Genomic DNA, 20,135 nt, shown 5'->3' with positions numbered 1-20,135 from the left:
ATGACAGGCAGAATCTCTGACCTACTGCCCTGATTAACCCATGTTTTCTCCTCAGCGCTACAGAGACTTCAACTTGCTTGGGTTTATCTTACAGCTTAGGGAGAAAAAGTAAGAAAAATGATCCTTTTACTCAATTAAACACACATTTTGGTGTAACAATTGTTCATATGTGGGCCATTGCAGAATACATCACACAGAAGTAAAAAAAAAAAAGAAAAGAAAAAGGACAGCCATACCATTTTAAGGCAAGCTAGAACAGTGTGTTCGGGTACAGACTTCAAAATGCAGAGCAGTGTTTATGTTTCTCTGCTGCACTGGAGAGAACACTGTGAGAGACACAAGTGGACAGACACTGCAGACAAACATAGAAAGACCGATCAAAAGGAAAATGGGATGATCAAAACATCCGTGTTTAGATACCTCCATACCTCCATCTTTCCCAAAATCACAAACACACAGAGATTAGCCTAATTTGCCCTTTTCACACATATCAATCACACATAGATGTAGACACCTGAACTGGGCATTTATACCACCATCAATAAAATGAGGACAGACAGAGTATGTGATCCACACATGTATTATTCTTTCTATTTTTTTCTTTGTACACATTCAGAATTGTAAAGATCCTTTCCTCATTCCAGATTTAAGCACAGAAAATGAAATGAGTATCCTGGGGTAAATAAACAGGATTTCACTTTCAGTATATTCTGTCATGTGGAATAGAGAATGAGATGCAGACTGCCCTGCTGGTTATATCACATTCAGTGTAACCCGGCTCTGTGGACAGGCCCACAGGCTTCCACTGCCTACTACAGCTACACCCTTGACTTCAAGGCAGGCATTAAAATGGAGTGGTGGCGGTGGTGGTGGTGAGGGGGGTGGATTATGGGGTTGAGGGAGGCGGTATGGAGTGTGTATGTGTGTGCGTGCCTTTGGGGTGGGGGATGCTTTTAACCCTGTATTTTCTGCAACCACTGACAAAACAATGCATTTTCTTTCTATTTTCTTTTCCCGCAATTGTTAAACTACGTCAACCAATTTAAAAGTGTGATTCAATTAAACACTTTTTGAAAATCTCCTTCATTCATGCACTTTAATGAACACAAAATATCCGTCACTGGATATCCTTGTAGATACCCATTCCCTATAGGGAACTCCCCTCTGTTTTTTCCATAGGAGTAATACCATATTGGCTAAATTCAAACCAGATCTAGTATATAATGCTGTATACTGAGTGCACCTGCACACCGGCAGACAGCGCTTGCTGTCTGAGCCGGTACATATCCGTGCGTAAAAATGTTATCCTAGGTGCTTCGGTGCGTCAGGTGCAGCTCATTTCCTTAATGCAAATGCCTCAGTCACTGCATGCTCTCACACTCTCACCTCCAGTAGCACCTTGCCCTCAGAACCGACCGGTAGCCGCCTCTGCTCCTTTAAGGCAATGAGGAATTAAAGCGTCTGCAGGGGCAGGGAGAGGGTTATTCTGTGTAATGCTCAGAGAGTCAGTGTGGTGCGATTAGAGAGCGGCAGCGGGGAAGATGCGCTTGCTCGCCTCTTGCTGGACGCTCAGAGGCGATGAAGATGATCTGACTTTGGAGTCTCAGAAAAAAACCTGTTTTTCATTCTTATTCTACCACCCTCTCCCCCCTGTTTGCTTCTTTGCTCTTTTAGTTAAATAACAGTTAAATGTTTTCCTCCACAAGGTTGATCCGCCAGTCAGTCTTATATTTAGGAAATCGGAGCTTCTTTTTTCTTTTAAAGATTTAGTTTAGCCAGTTTTTTTCTTCTTTTTTTGGATTCATTTTTGTTTCAGGAGCCGCTCGTACCCGGCTCTGACTCAGCATCACACACACCTGGGCTTCACCCCTTCAGCATCCTCTTGAATAACAGGGAGAAGCAGCAAGACGCGGAGCAGAGGAGGAGGTTCTGAGCACAGCTCTCCTCAAGACAATCACAGAGGCTCATTTATGTTCCAAGCGCAAAGAGAGGGCTCAGAAAAAAAAAACAAAGCAAGTGTAACGAAAAAGTAGGAAGGAGGTATTAAAAGTAGAGACTTGGACCGGTTTGCTTCAAGACAGTGGCAAATGTTTAACCTTACCCCAAGCGCACAGAAGAGAGAGCCAGGGAGGCACCGGTCGGAGGAAGAAGAGAAAGCATAGCTTGGGGGGGATTGAACGGAGCAGGGCATGTGGATATTGGCTTTTATCTTTTTCCAGAGCATCTTGAATGGTAAGTTTCACCGGCTCGTCTTTTTTAAATTTTCTTTTTATTAGTGCTCATTACCTACTGCAGAAGGCAAATCACTGGTAGACAGCTAAGTGACTGTGGAGGGAGGATGGAGGTCACCTGTGACCCACATGAAATGGATTTTATATGGTTGTCAAAAGGCTGACACCCTTGATGGAGGGAGAGAGACGGGCGAGGCATGAATTGCGTTTTAAATCCTTCAAGCTCTCCCACAAACCATTACACACATCTCTGGCCTTCAGATATACATCCTAAGACAGATGAATTAAAACGAATAAATTACGTTTTTTTGGGCCTATACGAATTGGTGTTTGTAGTGGCTGGATGTGGTTATATAGGTTCAAGTTTTAACTGTTTTAATTTTCATCCAATTAAAGTAATTTGTTCCTGTTTTTATTTGATGTCTAATGTGTTCCACTGTGGCTCTTAGTAATAAGTGACGTATTTGATATAATGAACATTTGGATTAACCCTTTCCCCCTCCCCCACAGTGAGCATATTTTTCAAAGTTCAAAGTGGCCTAAATGAATATAATGGATTAAAATGATCAATGTATACACACGTTCAAGAATCAGTAATACATATTTTCATTTTGGACATATTTAATGTAAAATATGAAATTGTATTAATGACTGGTCAGAATGTTTCCAACACCTCTACATCCAATTTTGGGATGAATCCATCTTTATGTTATTTACCTTTACATGTAGTTTGTAGAGAGATAATTAGCACCATTATTACTCATTCTTTATGTTAGTAATTAAAAAAAAAGTGTAATATTTTGGATAAGACACATTCCACAGAGGTTCCATTTTTCAGGAGATGCAAAAGTAGTTCACAAACACACACTTAAAAATGTGAAATAAATTTTCCATTCAAATAGCCGATAGTCCCATTCACCATTCAAATACTGTATTCAAACACCCAGATTTGGTTGTGCGTCTTGCCTGTGTTTTCTTGCATTTGCGTGAGTGGATGTATACTAGTGCACACATGCATGAGGCTGACGCTGTGCACGCACATTTGTGTGCTCATATAGTGTATCTATAATCAATAGCAGAAAATTGATACAGTTTATTGCATTCATTTATTGGCCAGAGTCCCTTCTACAGGGAGGGATTATGGCTGACTGGGTGTGTACGGAAAGAGGGGAAGAAAAAGGGAGAGTTGAAGAAGGAGAGGGAGAAGGAAAAGAAAATGGGAACGTGTCTGTAAGAAAACACATCAGGGTGACAAGAGAACAAAATCAAGCCCGCGGCTGGCTGCGTTTCTATTAAAGGGTCAAGCTGAATTCACAAAGCAAAAATGTAGAAAGCGGGGATTTACAGGTATGAATACATTTAACCACATCGAGGGGCTGTGATATGATATGGTGTGTCCCCAAAATGGATTTTCCCTTCTGGCTGGGATGATAAAATAAGGCTTCGAAATGGATTTTTGTTTCTGTGTTGTCGCTTTTTCAGCGCTGAGGCAACCCTCAGTCGGTACCGTTTATTGACATTGACTCCATATAAAATGGTATCTCCCTCAGCCCAGCTTGTGCTGAAACTCATAAAGGAACAATAAGGAATCCTCATTAATCATAATCATCTGACTGACATTAGATCAACTGCCATGCAAGATTGTGTCCGTTTATTGCATAAGGGATTATTGAGGAGGCCTGTGGCAAACAACTGATAGGGATTAAGCAGTAGACAGCGCCAAATGCAGACATTATACTTTTTGTGTTCGTCGTTTGCACTGCAATCATGGAGCTTTCATCACTTGCTGTTTGCGTTGTCATTTTATTTGATTTCTCCATCACTGTACAGGAGCCGAGCTATATTTGTCTATACTTTGTCCTCTGCGGTTGGATTTTTTTGTTGATTATCATGAAAATGAGGTGTTCATTGGCTGAGCAGGCGTTGTCAGAATGAACGAATGACCTTGTAGATGGAAGCCAGCGCAGCGATTGGATTGCAGACAATTCTTACTGTTTCAGAGTTAGGCCTATCACATGCTTGCTGGCCTGTCTCTATGGTAACCTCCTTAATGGGTGTCAGGGGCTGCATCCGAAAACGTTCACCCATTCACTCTTCACTATATGGGGTAGAAAACTACATGGTGTGTTGTTGTCTGGTGGCAAAAAAACCCATCAGACGCTATTCAGATCATTGAGAATCCACAGTGGTAGTCGGTTAGTGTCTGCTGCTTGTTTACTACTTTCTGCATTACATGGTTGGATCATTTTTATTCACATGTCGCATATAATAAGGCTTTGAAGACAAATGGGACAGCACTACAAAATGGCAGATCCAGGAAATAGTGGACCATATAGTGAATGATTCTGGACATGGAATTTGGAGTTTGGCTCTTGTGAGTTGACACAGACGTACCTGATTAGGAGCTAATCACATCCTGTTAAATCAGTGTGTCCATAGGTGATAGGTGGCCAAATGGCTACCAAGCCTGACTTCAGGGTTTTCTTTTCAAAACTGCATTGTGGTCATGTTGCTCTACATGTGTCAGCTTAATGAACTCAGCAACCGATTAAAAAAAAATAGAAACACAGCTGCACAATGTTCACATAATGTCAAATTTCAACTGCTTTCATTGTGGAAATCATTGATTCATCATTGTCATGTCATATCAAAAGGAAGCAAAATACAAACACAGTCATTAGATTTCTCTTCTATCATATTCCAGACATTCAAAAAAAACTTAAAAATGCTGAATCTGACATGTTCAAGAGCCAACAGGCATATTTATTTCTTGTATTCTATTCAAGACTTTATGCTTTTACTATTTCCTGTTCCTATCAAAGTAGAATCTATAAATCCAGTCATCAGTAGAGGAGAGGAAACATATTAAATATCTCTGCCTGTAAGCTGCCTCAAGGCAAAACCACAGCAAGCTTAACGGGCCTATTCAAATTCTTATTGCAAAGATATAATGAGACAAGGCTTCTCGCACAGTCCCCGCAAAGACTGCGATGATTTGTGTACATGCACATGGCTTAACCTGATGCTCATGACTTAAGAAGACTTATCTCGTACGTCTTCAATAAATGAACATTTACGCAGAGGTCAGGGGATCACGCAATCAAATTTTGATCTCAATTAGCTGTGACATTTCTCACGGTAAAGGCAAGCACGCATTGAAATAAGGAAGCTCTTTCAATGCATCTAGCCCAGTGTAGCTTACAGTACAGTACACTAGCTGCCAACATCAGTTAGCCTGCCAATTTTACATGACCTCACATTATTAGCAACCTGAAACACTGGATGAAAATGCTACAGGGACCAGGGTGGATAGATAGATTGAACTTGGCTGCGGGTAGAACGGGGAGACTGGGTTTTTGCATGGCTATAAATCTACATGAAGGCAATGAAGGCAGTGCACTGATGAGAGCCCCATTTGTTGGAGTGGCAAGGTGATTGTCAAGTCTGTGTAAAGATGTCCAAAGATCAGCAGCCTCCCAACGGCCACAGTGGCCATTCACAGACTCCGTAAAGCCAAAGGGAGTGAAACCTGACCGGCAGTATGCTGCACTCACAGCCATTAGTGTGTTTACTAATTACTAATTAGGGTTTGGTTGCAGAAGCGGTATCACAGCTCATGAAATTAAATTACCCCATGAAAACACATAGCGTACAGTCAAGTGATAGATCCTCTTGTGCAGTCTTACTCTGATATGAATGTCTAATTTGCTAAATTAAGTTTACAAACCCACTTAACTCTTGCTCACTTGTGTGAGTTATAAGAGGGTTTGTTGGGTTACATTCTGAACTCTGTGTGTGATTTCAGTTGAAAGGGCTGCTAATGTTGGGTAATGGATACCCTGATGTGTGATCATAATAGATATCCCCTAGTTCATACATCCTAGCTGTATAATGAGGGTACTGTACTGTACCCTACCTCCTCGAGCCTGTCTAGCTCTCTAATTAGGAGCAAGCTCTGGCGACTGGTGTGTGTGTGTTGCGTTTCACCCAATGTAAAATCTAATTACCGATCACACTGTGTCTGTCTGGATTCCACTGAATCAGAGGTGTAATTGCGCAAGCCCGCGTGTAAATGTCTCTTGCATTAAAATGTTAACGATATCATTTAGCATCTGCAGGGAAGAGCAGAAAAGCCCTCAGCACCCAGATGTAGGTGTTTGATCGTGCGTGCAAAGTGAGGTTGTAGTACATCTGGCGGGGGTTTCCCTCTCAGACAGGGTTCTCAGTAGAGAGGATGTTTTTAATTCACTCAGTACCTGTCAGAGTGACATGTTATATTACTGTGCTGCACTGCACAGATTCTGTAGTTGAGAAACTGGTGTAAAAGCTTTGACAGTTTAAAACAGACTAAGTCAAGAAAGAAGCACTTCTGCACGGGAGCGCAGAGGTGCTTCTATCTTTCAAAGATTTCAGGAACAAGAGCTTAGAAGTTTAGAAAATGCCTACCTAAGACATAAGAGATCTTGACGTACAACTTTCTGCATAATAGTCCCTTAACTTTGCCTGGATCCAAAAGTCAAGACTGTTATGTCAAGATGTTCAGTCTAGTGCTGATGTGAGGAACACACTAACCCTGCATGCAAAGCTTGCTTGATTTATTATACCAAAATTAATTTGTGGTATGTTGATTGTATTGTTTTGTTCTAACTGTAACAATGTCAAGATTGTGGCCAACCATTAAAAGGTCTGTATTGAGAATGCAAAATTTACAAAGCTAGTTACTTATAGTCCATTGAATACAATTGATACAGCGAGTTAAGTTTATCACAGTTGCAAACACAGCTCTACAGGTAATTATGTTTGGCTGACTTAGGAGTTGGTGATATGGATACAATCCTCCATCATGGCATATGTAAAATCATGTTATTAATACATTCTGTATTGTAAGATAATACATGGTTTACAAATGTACATCTTTTTATCATCTAACCCTGCTCCTAGATTGAATTTGTCAAGAGAGGTCTGGCAAACAGCAGTTAGATATGTGAAATTTCAAATCAACATTTGACAACTGACAAGAGCTCCAAAGACAGCAAATCACCTGAACCCTCTCTGGAGGTGCACCAGTAAACTAACCAACAGGGAATGATCAACAGAATATAGGGGGTTGATTAATACATCAACACCAGTTTATAATGCTACATGAGCTTTACATGTTGTGAATCACAAAACATGTGAAGTAGTCTTCAGTTCATATTAGTGCTTCCCGTCCAGTTTGCCTCATTCTGACCCTGTATCCTAGAAATAATGTTTATATACTACTAATTTGCAAGAGAAAAATACATTTTGTAAGAAACATTTGACCTGTAAAATCTGCAAGTTATACGTCTCTGCACTGATATAATTCTGACAGATCTGTATGGGTGTACTTAAAATTGGATTACATTTAATTATCTTGATAGAACATGGTTTGTACATGCACACAAGAACCTGCAGTGCCATGCAGTGTACCCTCTGCTGGGTGTGTGTGAGTGTGTGTTGTACACTGTGCACTAGGCCTTGTGGTGAGCCCCGCCAGAGCTTTTGTTCATTGTGGAAGACAGGTGGCGGAGGTGTGATGAGTTTGCTATCCATCACCCACCAAGACAAACATTCACGCTGGACCTCATAAATACTGCCCCTTAATCCAGTCCTCTACATACCAGGGCCAGGCTTTGAACTCGACACACTCTGAGGCCCAAGGCTGAATTGATCCCCACGACTCTGGCCTGGGCGTGATACATGTGCCTGATGTATTGTGGCTCACTAACATGTCTACCACTCGGTCTCTTTTAGTGCTGCCTATGAGCTTTGCTTTCTCCTCTCAAATTTCATGGACTCCTCTCTGTTCATGCAGACCTTTTCAACAAAAAAAAATCACTCAGTCTCTTCAACCTCTGCAGTTTTCCAACCATGTATTTCACATCCACATCTTAATCAGATTATTCAAGACCGCATTTCCAGGAGATATTTCACCCTCTAGTTTGCCCATGTTTCTGATGCTGCACACTCCGAATATTAAAGTAGGCTATGGGATAACGGAGGAGGCAAAGCTGGATAGACAGAGTGACAGAAAGACAAATGGGTCCAGCTTGGTTTCTCGACACTGCTCTTTATTTTTAAACCTGGCACAGATGCTAAGATTTAAGACCAAGTTAGTGGCGGTTATTTTTAGCCAGCCATTTTTAAAGCGCTGTCATCTTATTGGAGTTGAGGTAAGGTGTGTGTGTGAGTGTGTGCGTGTGTGTGTGAGATGTGTAAAGTGAGTGCTTTATTGCATATTTGCGGGTGTTTATGTGCAAGTACCTGTATGTGGGGGAGGCAGAGGGGTTTGCAGAGTGTGTGTGTGTCGTGTTCATGCGTACTTGCCTGTGTGTGTGCATTTAATTGGGGAGCTGGGTTAGGGTGTGACATGGAGTGGAGCCACAGGAGTCTGATTTATGTCGTTCTAGCCACTCATCGATCCCCTAGCCCGGTGTGCGACTGAGTGCATTGTCAATAATCTTAGCACTTTGTGGTATTCCTAGAATTCCCAGACCTCCTCTGCTCAAGGTGTGATGCTGCAGTAAGCCATCTTGTCCGAGATCAAATAAGAGGGCACAGGGCCTGGCAGCAATGCATTTGATTGTAGGGTAGTGCAGTGAATAGATCATTTTGCAGTGGCTGCACTGTAGAAGGAAGCAGAGAATTGGATGAATTGTTAGTACAAAGGGAGATAATTTGGACAGAGCCCTCCATGGGTCCCTAGAAGCATGTAACTGTTTACATGTTGCTAAGTGTCCCCATAGACTATTGCCAGGATGAGATCTATTATGTGTTGCTCTGTCTCTCTATCTAGACCATCCATCCCCACAAGTGATTATGCTAATTAGTGTTTGATCAGATGATTAAATTAAAACTCGATTCATCCAAAGGACTAAATGCTCAGAATACATTTGTGTCTGCTTGGCTGCCTGGCTTCACACGGCTCGAGTCCCCCGGTGGCCCAGCCACTGGAGGAAAGGATGACCGGAGTTTAAAGAAGATGAGAGGAGAGGGAAGAAATTGTACAAAAATAATTCTCTTTTTTATTCAGGCAGTAGCACATAGAGGAGTAGGGTTGCAATAAAGCAAGCCAGGGGACTGAGGGAGAGAGGAGGAGAGATGGAGAGAAACAAGGAAAAGGAGAAAATGAGACTGTGTGTGTGTGTGTGGGGGGGGGGGGGGGGGGGGGGGGTGCTGAAAGGAGCCGTGCTGTGGTCCCCTAAGTGTTGAATAAACATGCTTGGTTTAGGCAAATGGCTGCGATAAATGTTTAATATGATAAGTCCATAAAGACGGTCAAATGAGTCTGGAGTATTAAAATGAGCATGGCACACAGCAGTAGTAGCAGCAGCATTCAAGCAGGGGTGGGGGTGGGGGAGGCAGAGCTAACAGGATGAGAGCAGCCAGCTGCTGTGACATCAACATTAACACACTCCACCAGCTGCTGGTCACAGACGTCTCCTGGACAAAACAGGGACAGCGGTACATCCTCAAAGGCCTGCCATGCCAATTACATTATTACCTGTACAACAGCAGTAGTAACTGCAGCATATTTGTATAGCAATTTCTTTCAAAATAAAGTTCAAAAGTGCTGTAAAAAGAGGTATAAAAAAGCATCAACAATCTAGCTAGAGTAAAAGAAGGACTTGCATTGGCAGCACATTTCAAACCAATGGCTCAGAAAAAGATAATGGGATGCAAGAACAAGAAATTAGGAATGTATAATATATACAACAACCCAAACAGCAAGCTGCTAAGCTGCAAAGTTTTTAATTTACATATCTGACAAGTTCCCAAATGTTGTGATTGAATGTATCTGCAAATATTCACTGGCAACTTCTTTCATTTGTTTTTGCAAAACAAAATCTGCTCGTAGCGACTAAAGCACGAGTAGCGGCTGTTATGGTTATGTTCAGCACTCACAGCACTTGGTTAATGTTATGGAAAGATCATGGTCTTGGTTAAATATTGCCCAAAGTGACTTGAAGATGGAGACATGAAATATTAACTTTATTAACATTTTACTAAAACCACTATCTTTCCCTTACCCTTACAGCTTGAGTTGGTAAGTTGATTTTTACCATCACTCATATGTGAAATGAAGTGTTGACTTGGCCTGTAAGCATGCAGGGGGATGACATTTAACACATGGTGACCAATTGAGATGAGTCACCACCTAATAATTCAGAACATACAGGCAGGACTTACAGTGAAAAAGTTCTTCTTGTCACCATTTCACAAAGGTGTGCCATGGCGAGCTAACAGGCTCAGGTAACACAAGTGAAATAAGATCCTTGAGGGCCAAAGTGCTGTCAGTGTCAGGTCATTCTCTTCAGCAGCCTCTCATGTCGCAGGTCGTGTACACTGAAACCTCCATGGACATTATGTTACCTTAGCTGGCATGCAGTTGGACAGCAGTCACGTTAAGACACCATCAACAGCAACTCTTTTGAAGTCCCCTAACGTTAATGTTTGGTGACATAATAAGGTTGGTTGTCCAGTATGTGCCATGTCTACTTGTTCAACTGAGGTAAGGCCTCCACCGACAGGCACCTGTACAACGAGAACACTGCTGGTTAATCATGTTATCAAAAGACACTGTGCACGCTGACCATTAGATTAGTTTGCAGGAGATTTGATTATATGCACTCAAGTCTCAATCAGACATGTTTAAGTATAATAATAAATTACAAAGAGCATCTTAAAGCATGGAAGTTTCTGATGTCCATTGCTGACTAGGCAGGCTAGCTAACTGTACGTGTCATCCAAAAAATATCATACAATTAAATCATATAGAGAACTCCAGCCATTCAGAGGCAAAGGACATTTGTGTTTACCAAGCAGGGGTTGGGAGATGATTCGGTATTTCTGTGTATTTTCTGTAAAAGGAATCATATTGGGATGATAGTGGCAATATGTTTCTGTTGTGTTAAAGCTAAGCAACGGTGGGAAAAAAAGCAAGAGACGGTGAGATATTTTGAAAGTATCCTCCCTTCAGGCCTCCCTCCAAAGCCACTCCCCAAAAACACATTTTGATGCGCAGTGAGTGGCTATGTGCAATGTTGCTAAGGTAGACAGGAAGGTCGGATTATTCTAATTTTAACATACAAATACAAAAAAGTAAGCTTAATGGTGGTTGTGATCGCCAACATACCAACATCAGACTCCATGTCTTTTTGGCAGTCTGTGTGTTACTTTCTGTGGCAAACCACCAATGATGCTCCTCACAAGAGTAAATCACCTATAAAAAATATTTATAAATATATTCGCTCAATACTGTTTGTCAAACGGATTAGCATTAGCTTTCTATAAATACATAGTTTTTATTCTTGTTAATTAGGTTGAGGAGAGGCAAAACCACGGTGCTGCTCTCCTCAGTTCTTGGTAAAATTAGAAAATTATTTTAATTAATAGGCAAGATTGGAGGTGTTGAAATTTTAAATATTCTGTATTCCTCCTAATTGCAAAGGCTGCTGTAGATCAGCAGCAGTTTCTAGGTTCACATGTTGACACCCACCTCATAGTAAACATCTGTGCAACACTTTGAACGTAATCTTTGTTTTATTTATTTTATTACAGACATGGGTTTCCCTACACTTTCATGTGTGCTGTTAATATCACATAGCAATATTTTTTTGATTTGCACTAGTGGACGTTTTTATACATCGGCAGCAGCAGCAGCAGCAGAGGCAGCTGCTATAGTTTGCTACAGTATAATCCCTCATCAGATCCTCTCTCATGCACTCATCATCATCATCAGCAGCAGCAGCAGTAGCAGCATCATTTAGTCATCAATGTCTTTATCGCTCAATTTTACTAAAGTAAGAAACAGTCCAGGGTCTCAAGCTTCTCCTTGATGAGACAGGCAGCCACTCTGGCCCATTTAAGACATGAAAATAGACCGGAGAGGAGGAGACTCATCTGCTGTGGGGGCCTCGTTTTAGTGATTCCTGCCCCTCCTAGACATCAGAGGACAGATCTGTCGGTGTGGATCAGCAGCTTGCATACGGCCAACCCTTTCTACTGTCACAGCACTGCTCAATATTCATGAGAGCAAATTGGAAGACAGTCATTTAACTTCCGTGGATGGTGTATTGCCTCCGGGCAGATCAGATCAGTGTGAATGCTTACTCATACTGTACTGCCTGGCCCTGAATGGTTGTTGTCTGCCTGTCTCAGAGCTGCTATATGTTATTTTCAGGTTTCAGGCCTTTGGTAGATGGCTATATTTACTTCTTCTTTCAACATTTTTAATCAGTTTAAAGAAAAAAGAAAACAACAGTACACATTATTTCAAATTTGAGTCACACACATGTCAAAGTCCAAAGTTTTAAGATGCTGTGAACACAGCTTGATCACATGCTTTTGCATTGCGTACATAATACCAGTGTTTCTACACAGTAGTCCACAGAGTAGGAATAGGAATATATTTAAGTGGAAAATTGCTCTGGCTACTGTGAGTCTTGAATGTGAACGAGCCAGGTATGATCTCCACGTCCCAGGCAGACTTGCCCTAAGGGCACAGAGCAGAGAGCTGCTTTAATTACCCAGGGTTCCTGCTGTCACATTGTCACTGTGAAGCACCCGGTGCCATGCTGCCATGTGGTGCTGAGTCCCCCTACCGCGGCGGTGATGACAACTCAGGCTCTGCTCGCTCAACAGATGCAACATGAGTGCCCTCTGAAATATGGGGAGCTGAATCAATCCCACTGTCTCTCTGGTTCTTCTTTGCCTCTTCTTATTTGCTCTCTGCTGTTCTCACTTTTTCCTGTGTCAGAGAGTGTTCATGAAAAAAGGCAGAGTATGTAACTATGGAGTGAGAGGTAATAGGTTGTCACCAGTTTCCCACATGGCACTGGGACCATTCACTTAACACTACAGGTACATGTGAAAATCACACCAACTCTACGTGACTTTTACATGCTTTGATCAGGTGTCCAAGTGGCCGATTTCCCCCCAAAATAGTTAAACCTGAACATGTGATCTTAAGGCAACTTCGTCCTTTGTGTGATTCAGCAAACAGTCAGTTAATGAATTCATCTTTACCTGCTGTTTGTGCCCATCTGCATTAATTGCACGTTTACTTAAATGAAGCGCCCCAGTGGCTCTTAAAGCACACTGTCATGGTTGGTTACACACTGTCAACTGATCAGCTCGATTGCGTGGAGGATCACAGTCCAGTGATGATTCTGATCCCTAGGTGTTGTTTGCCATATTGTACAGTAACTCTATCGGAACATTACTTCAGCTGCTTTCCCAAATCACATTTTAAATAATAAATCATCAGAGTGTAATTACTGGTACAAGTGATGATTCTGCTTAGGTTTAAGTAATAATTATGTCACAAAATGTATAAATACCAAGCTATTACAGTATTTACAGTACTATACAGTTATGTAACGCATTGTAATGCAGCACTCAGTTCAGATGATAACGCCTAAGATTCTGATTCAGTTCTGCATGACTGTTGCCCAAGAAAAAAATGCATCTACAAAAAGTCTAATAAATTAATGGCTAATGGATTACTAACATGTCTTAACAAACCTCTTAAGTTTATTTTAAGGACTTGCCGTATAAAGCACGTACATTATTATTTACAGTAAACTGTAAGACACACACACACACACACACACACACACACACACACACACACACACACACACACACACACACACACACACACACTTTTAATGTCACATTTACAGTTTTTTGTTGAAGTGGCAGCCTAAAGAGTAGACACAGCCTTGTGGAAGATTGCTGATTCAAACACTCAGACTAGTCAACCCTGAATCGTTGATGTGTCTAACTGTATTAATACAGTGTGTAACATACACACTTGTCAAAGCTTAAGTGGTTAAAGGCTCAGAGGTAGGACGACACCAAGTTAATCTGAGAGGCTAGACAAGAGTTTTACATTAAACTTGAAAAAAGCTGTTCTAATCAACATTTCTGTATGAACGATGGATGAACCATATGTAATGTGAATGGTTTGTAGCAATGAACCCACAGAAAATGATCACCAGACTCTGTAGTTTCCCTAAGTTCTGACTGTTTTTGCATTTAATAACTCAGTGTTTTGGTTTTCTGGTCCACAATTTCACTGTATCAGGTTCCCTCTCACCACTCTCATCAGGTTAATGTTCGGCCTCAGAAGGCAGTTGTTTTCCGGCCCAAAAACCCACAGTCCACTACCTGCTCAGCATCAAAGACAGACAAAGTTAGAAACTAGCTGGCGAACATAGTGGAGCATTTAGCGGGAGATATTTCCTTCAGAGGTTGGAGGAGACTAAAAACAGAGCTAAAAGGAGAGTGAAACCCACACTTATGTTCTTCAGGTAGCCAGAAAGGATAATGTTGGTCAGTAATTGCTGGATGTGTACATAAACCACTGTTTGCTAGCAAGTTCGCCCTTTGAAGTTAAACTGTGATGATATGTTCATGTTGTTTATAGCTTGGTGCGTTGCCCCAAAGTGGCTAAAGAAAACATTAATTAATGCAGTAACATTGACAGTTCTTTTGTTTGTCTCTTTGATCTCTTTATGTCTGTTTCTTTGATTAAAGGTTATTATACAAGCAACCAGTATGCAGTTGCTTCATAAGTCAGCTGTATGAACACTGGGAACAATGATGGTAGTGAGTGCAGTACAGTATGCTAACCTACAAGTAAACCAACCAAAACTATGACATTAAATTAAATTGAGAATGTTTGTACGATTGGTATTTCGAGCTCTTCTGCTGGCCCTGAAACAGACAGATTTTAATGAATGATCTTCCCTTCTCCCTGAATATATCCCATCTGAAAAAAAATCATAGTCAATTATAGATGCATATAATGCATTATTGAACAGTGTCATTTATTTCACCTTTACGGTTGAGCTCATGAAAATTATGCCAATTACTGATTTCCTCTTGGGCAATGTAGTAAGTGGTTGGGCCCTGAGGCCATTTGTTGGGGCATGACATGGTGTTCTTTGTGAGGTCTGAGGAGGTGATGTACCTGCGTCACCGGACCATTTGTGGTCTGGCTCCTGAGTTTAGTCAATTAGGAAAACGAGTAGTGCAGTGATATGCACCCTTCCACCAGAGTCCATTTCTTGTTTTAATTAAATGAATCTTGCTATCACTCAACCAGTCTAAATTGAGTTGCTCTCACGTACTTTTAATATGTGAAATAGACGAATATCAAAACAGCCATGACATAAATCCTAATTCAATTTCTCCAATGCTTGCACAATATAGAAGCTTTCCAAGCAATCACACACTTCTTTGATCTACTTCTCTCAGCCAGTTGCTATTGTGGCACTGTAATGTTCAAAGTATCAATTATCGAAGTACCCAAATTATATTTGTTTAAAACTTTGATGTGTGCCTGTTTTGTCTGTCATTGGAGTTTTTAAATGAATAAACTATTATTTTGTTTTTTTAATTTGTCCAAATTATTTTTGCAAAACAGTCTTTGTCTTCACATACTACCCAAAATACCTTTCATATCAACATACAATATCACTTAAGCAGATCTCAGACAGTATTTTGCTGATATATGCAATACAAATACAAAAGCCAAATTTAAAAAGGAGTCTTCAGTATAATAACAGCACATTACATATTTCATACACAGAGAAAATGTCTGCTGAATGCAACACCAGTATAGGCAGTCTGTTTAAATATATGAGTGATTCCAAAGTGTCTTCTCCTTCTCACTAACCTTGAGCACCGTCCATGAACAGTCCCCTCATGGCTCCAGTCTGTATTATCAACAGAGCACTGAGAAGATTGATACTCCCCGTGCCAGCTGGAAAAAAGAGAATGAATCAGAATTTAATATGACTTTGATGTATTATTTTCATCTTGGCCGGTGCCACAGACCCACTGAGAACCCAGCACCCTATCTCACCGCATTTTAAAAGATTCAAATTGGCTAAAAACTTTTTGATGTAACAGACTGTACAAGAGTGCATATAAAAGTTCCTCCTTTGGGACATGTGTACTTCACAAAATTTAAATACTTTAAAGAACCTGTGTGTTTTATGCTATGTGAAATTCACACAATCTGCCTGGTATATGGCTGCCAAAGCGCAACAATATTATCTATGTCTATTATTTATAGATTGCATTGCAAGCTGTTCACAGTGTCTAGGAACTTAACCTGTATCATGTGCACCAAAATATGTGCAGAACCAGAGGTGCATTGCCAGTCATCACCTTCTACAATTCACAAATGGAAGTAAATAGTTCTGTACAGCAGTGAGTCAGGAATGTGCTTTGTTAGCATTTACAAATGAAACCAGCATACATCCGGAGACAGCCAGCAAGCAGAGAGTCACATATAGTCAGGTAAACAAAGAGATGGATTCAGTCATCAGACTGAACCTGCTACGTTTGCAGGCTGCTACAGTCCACATCATATCTGACATGTTAAAGATGACTATGCTCCAGTACCAAATTCTGCTGTCTAAATCTTATTGTATTATTTTGCTTTGTAATTTTTTTCCCATATAACTCCATATAAGAATTGGCTAATTGTGATGATGACAATTTTCTGTAGTGTTGGTTGGTCTACCAGTCACTCCTTGTGAACATTTACATTTTTCTGCTGGCCGAAACTCACCTTGTCAGTCGGGCCTGGCATCTTGACATATGCTGTACTGCAGTTTTTGACCATAATCTCTGCAGGTTGTAGATGGTGTGCTTGTTCCTTCATTTCCTGATATGTAAAGCTAAATATTTTATTTTAATAATAAATTAAAATTTTATTTGAATATTTAAATCCCAGAGAGTGATTTTCTTACAGGGAGACTAGGGAAGCCACTAAAAACAGCTGCAAAGTAAAAACTGTCACAATGTCTGATTGATATTGACTTCATAAAAAGATTTAATAAAGTATGTCATAAGTATGCATAATTTACAGAATTATATCTTGAAAACAGTAATTATGATTTTCATATAAGCAAAATCATTGTACTGCACATTAAAAACTGAATTACTGGTAAAAGTCAGGAGCTCCTAGCTAGCTAAAAGAGAAAGGAAAGCTGCAGGTTTGTTGGTCCCTTTCACTTAGCTAACTAATGTATTACAAAATTTATCAGACATTTTAACAACTGTGACGGGTCGGATTTATACACATTTCTGGTTTTGACCTATTCGCATTAATGTTAGCTAGTTGTTTAGTTTCTGACAAATTTTATCATGCACTAGCTAGGTTAAGCTAATGTTAGCCCAAATATTCAAGCATATCCAGCTGCAGCCAACAGACAGTAAGTTGAAGGAAGTTGAATCTCGAAATATGGTTCGTGTCAGAAGACACTGCGCACAAAACGTGATAATGTTTATCTCGGCCCACGTCCAACTACAGTTAGATTTATGTTGACTGGTTAATTTGCGGCAAAGAGATGTTCTTTTTTTTATGACAAGATTAATATTGCTAGTAAAAGGCTATATTCTGAACTGAAAAATGTTATAGTCTAAGAATAGTTAAGCAATTAAAACAGTGTGTAAACGTTGTTAAGGGATACCCCTGTGTATCTAGTTGTGTCATGCTATATTATCTTGTTGTTTTGTTCAGAGTCGTTAAATAATAATATATAATATCATAAGATCCTATTTAAAGACTTTTTGGCTTTTGGTTTTGGCTAAAGTTCTTTGTATGAGATTAATTCAAGATTCAATATTTAAAAAAAACCTGCCTTTATATTTTGTTTGCCTATAGCCACCTTTTGAAAGTCAGACTGTATGTTGTTTTGACACTCTTTGATCCGCCACACAGTCACATGGTTCAAGTTGCTCACCAAACTATAACAAGGAATTATGGTATTAGTATACTATGCTATAATATACTTTATATATTTATAGTATAATGAACATAATCCATCCATCCATCGTCAACTGCTTATCCTGCGTACAGGGGGGCTGGAGCTAATCCCAGCTGACATCGGGGCGAAAGGCGGGGTACACCCTGGACAGGTCGCCAATCCATCGCAGGGCCACACATAGACAAACAACCAGTCACACTTACACCTAAGGACAATTTAGGGTCACCAATCAACCTAGGCCGCATGTCTCGCATATTTGGAAATTCAACTTCCTTCAACTTCCTTCACATGTGTCTGTGGGCTGCAGCTGGACCTTTCTCCAAAAATTGCTTATTTCTACCATCTAGCTAAACAGCAACAACAAGAAGAAACACTCAGAACCTTTACTTAAGTAAAAGTACTTGTCCACAATGTAAAAACACTCTTTTACAAGTAAAAGTTAACAGGGACATTCATTTACTTGAGTAAAAGCAAAGAAGTAAGCAGCATTTAATGTTGCAGCTGGTCCAGGTTTTAGTCACTTTATATTCTGTTGGGTAGATACAGATTTAGCATTGCACTCCAACAACATTGTTGAACTCACAGTGGAGTAAAAATCACAGCATTTCTCTCCAAAACGTGATGAAGCAGAAGTATAAATTGGAAATACTCAAGTTAAGTTCAGTACTTAGGAGGAGTACTTAGTAAATAGCCAGTTAAATAGCTAAATATTGCAAAAAAACAAAAGTAGCCTACCTTTTCTAGATAATGTTGTATGGGTCACTCCTTGCCTTCTCTTTGCTACACATTAACCCATAATATTAAAGAGGTGGTATTTTGCTCATTTTCATGTTAAAAGTCTTATTTAGGGGTTGTACCAGAACAGGTTTACAGGGTTTAATTTTCAAAAAACACCATATTTTTTTGTCATACCGCACATGGCCATTTTTCACCCTGTGGTGATTTGTTTTAGCTATGGAGTGATACATCTTGCCTCTACATGATCTTTGTTGGGAGTTGCACATGCGCAGTTCCTGGTTAAGGACTACTAGCCAATCAGAAGAAGAGGGGCGGGTCAGTGAGAAGCCGGTAAACAGCTTCGATTCAGCTGTATATCCCCTCACCAGCTTAGCAACAGGGGCTGGAGGAAGAGTTTCAGAGTTGTGAGTTATTAATCTGTAACAAATGTAAGTTTTAACTGAGCTCTGTCTCTACATCACGGTAACAAATTTATGTCCATAGTGTTTGGAAGGGAGCGGAGAAGTGTGTGCAGCAGCTCAGAGTTGGTGTTTTTGAGGGCATGTCGACTAGCCGCTTGGCTACAAACCAGCGGTTTTCAAGCAGTTCAGAGCAGAGTTTTCTGTGGGAGAGGGGAACTCGCTTTGGGGTGGACTTTGGGCTTTTTCACTTTGCAAACCTATTACATGCCCAAAAAAGATATATAACTTAATAAAGGAGAGGGGAAAAAGTTAAAAAGCATAATACCACCTCTTTAAATGCCTGCGTTGTGAAAGTTTGACCCATATTTACTATCTGTCTATGCAGATTTGAATGATTACAATCCTTAACTGTGTCACCTCAAATTTGAAGCCCAAGTGTTGCACTGTACAGCCACACAGGTGTTTCCACTTATTATCTGGCTCCATGACTCTTCTTTTGCAGTTTTTGTTGCCTCCATCAGGGCAGGATAACTTACAAGTGTGCCTTTGTCATTCGTATTACTACATAGTTTGGTGACTCAGAAATCTCTGAACATCATAAAGAAAACAATATAACTTAATGTTGTGTTTTATGTTTTCATATTTTGCACCATTAAATTATTTCACAGCGTAATTATGCATGTGGCCAGACATCAGTTATTGGACATGGCCCCCTTTTCTTTCCTCTATCATGTGGATGAAAACTCCCCACATTATCTGGATAGGTTTCCTAATGCAAATGCCAGTTTCTGTAACACAGAGAGTGCACAGTTGTTGCTGCATTTCAGAAATGGTGCAAATGTGCAGATCTCCATTGCATGTCAACAAATTCTTGTAGAAAAACACTGCAGTATTGATCTTTCATGTGTTAATAATTTTGAATGAGTATTTCTAATTTGTAACTACAAATGAGT

General features: G+C 40.3%; 1 protein-coding gene across 3 annotated transcripts in view; it reads left to right on the top strand.

Moving 5' to 3' along the window:
• Positions 1-1,379: 1,379 nt before the first annotated feature.
• Positions 1,380-20,135, top strand: part of dscamb (Down syndrome cell adhesion molecule b) — a 121,326-nt gene continuing 102,570 nt past the window's right edge. For 2 of the 3 annotated variants that reach the window (XM_038693882.1, XM_038693881.1), the window contains exon 1: positions 1,394-2,232. In XM_038693882.1, coding sequence (XP_038549810.1) covers positions 2,190-2,232 — 43 coding nt within the window. In that variant the 5' untranslated portion in view covers positions 1,394-2,189. Of the gene's footprint in view, positions 2,233-20,135 lie in introns of all 3 variants that reach the window. The other variant, XM_038693883.1, reaches the window with a different exon arrangement.

This window comes from Micropterus salmoides, unplaced genomic scaffold (genome assembly GCF_014851395.1).
Source record: "Micropterus salmoides isolate LMB-PRFRI ecotype aquatic unplaced genomic scaffold, ASM1485139v1 Ms_hic_scaffold_3, whole genome shotgun sequence".
In the NCBI taxonomy this organism is placed as follows: Eukaryota; Metazoa; Chordata; class Actinopteri; order Centrarchiformes; family Centrarchidae; genus Micropterus; species Micropterus salmoides.
This window is presented reverse-complemented; position numbering and strand designations above follow the sequence as displayed.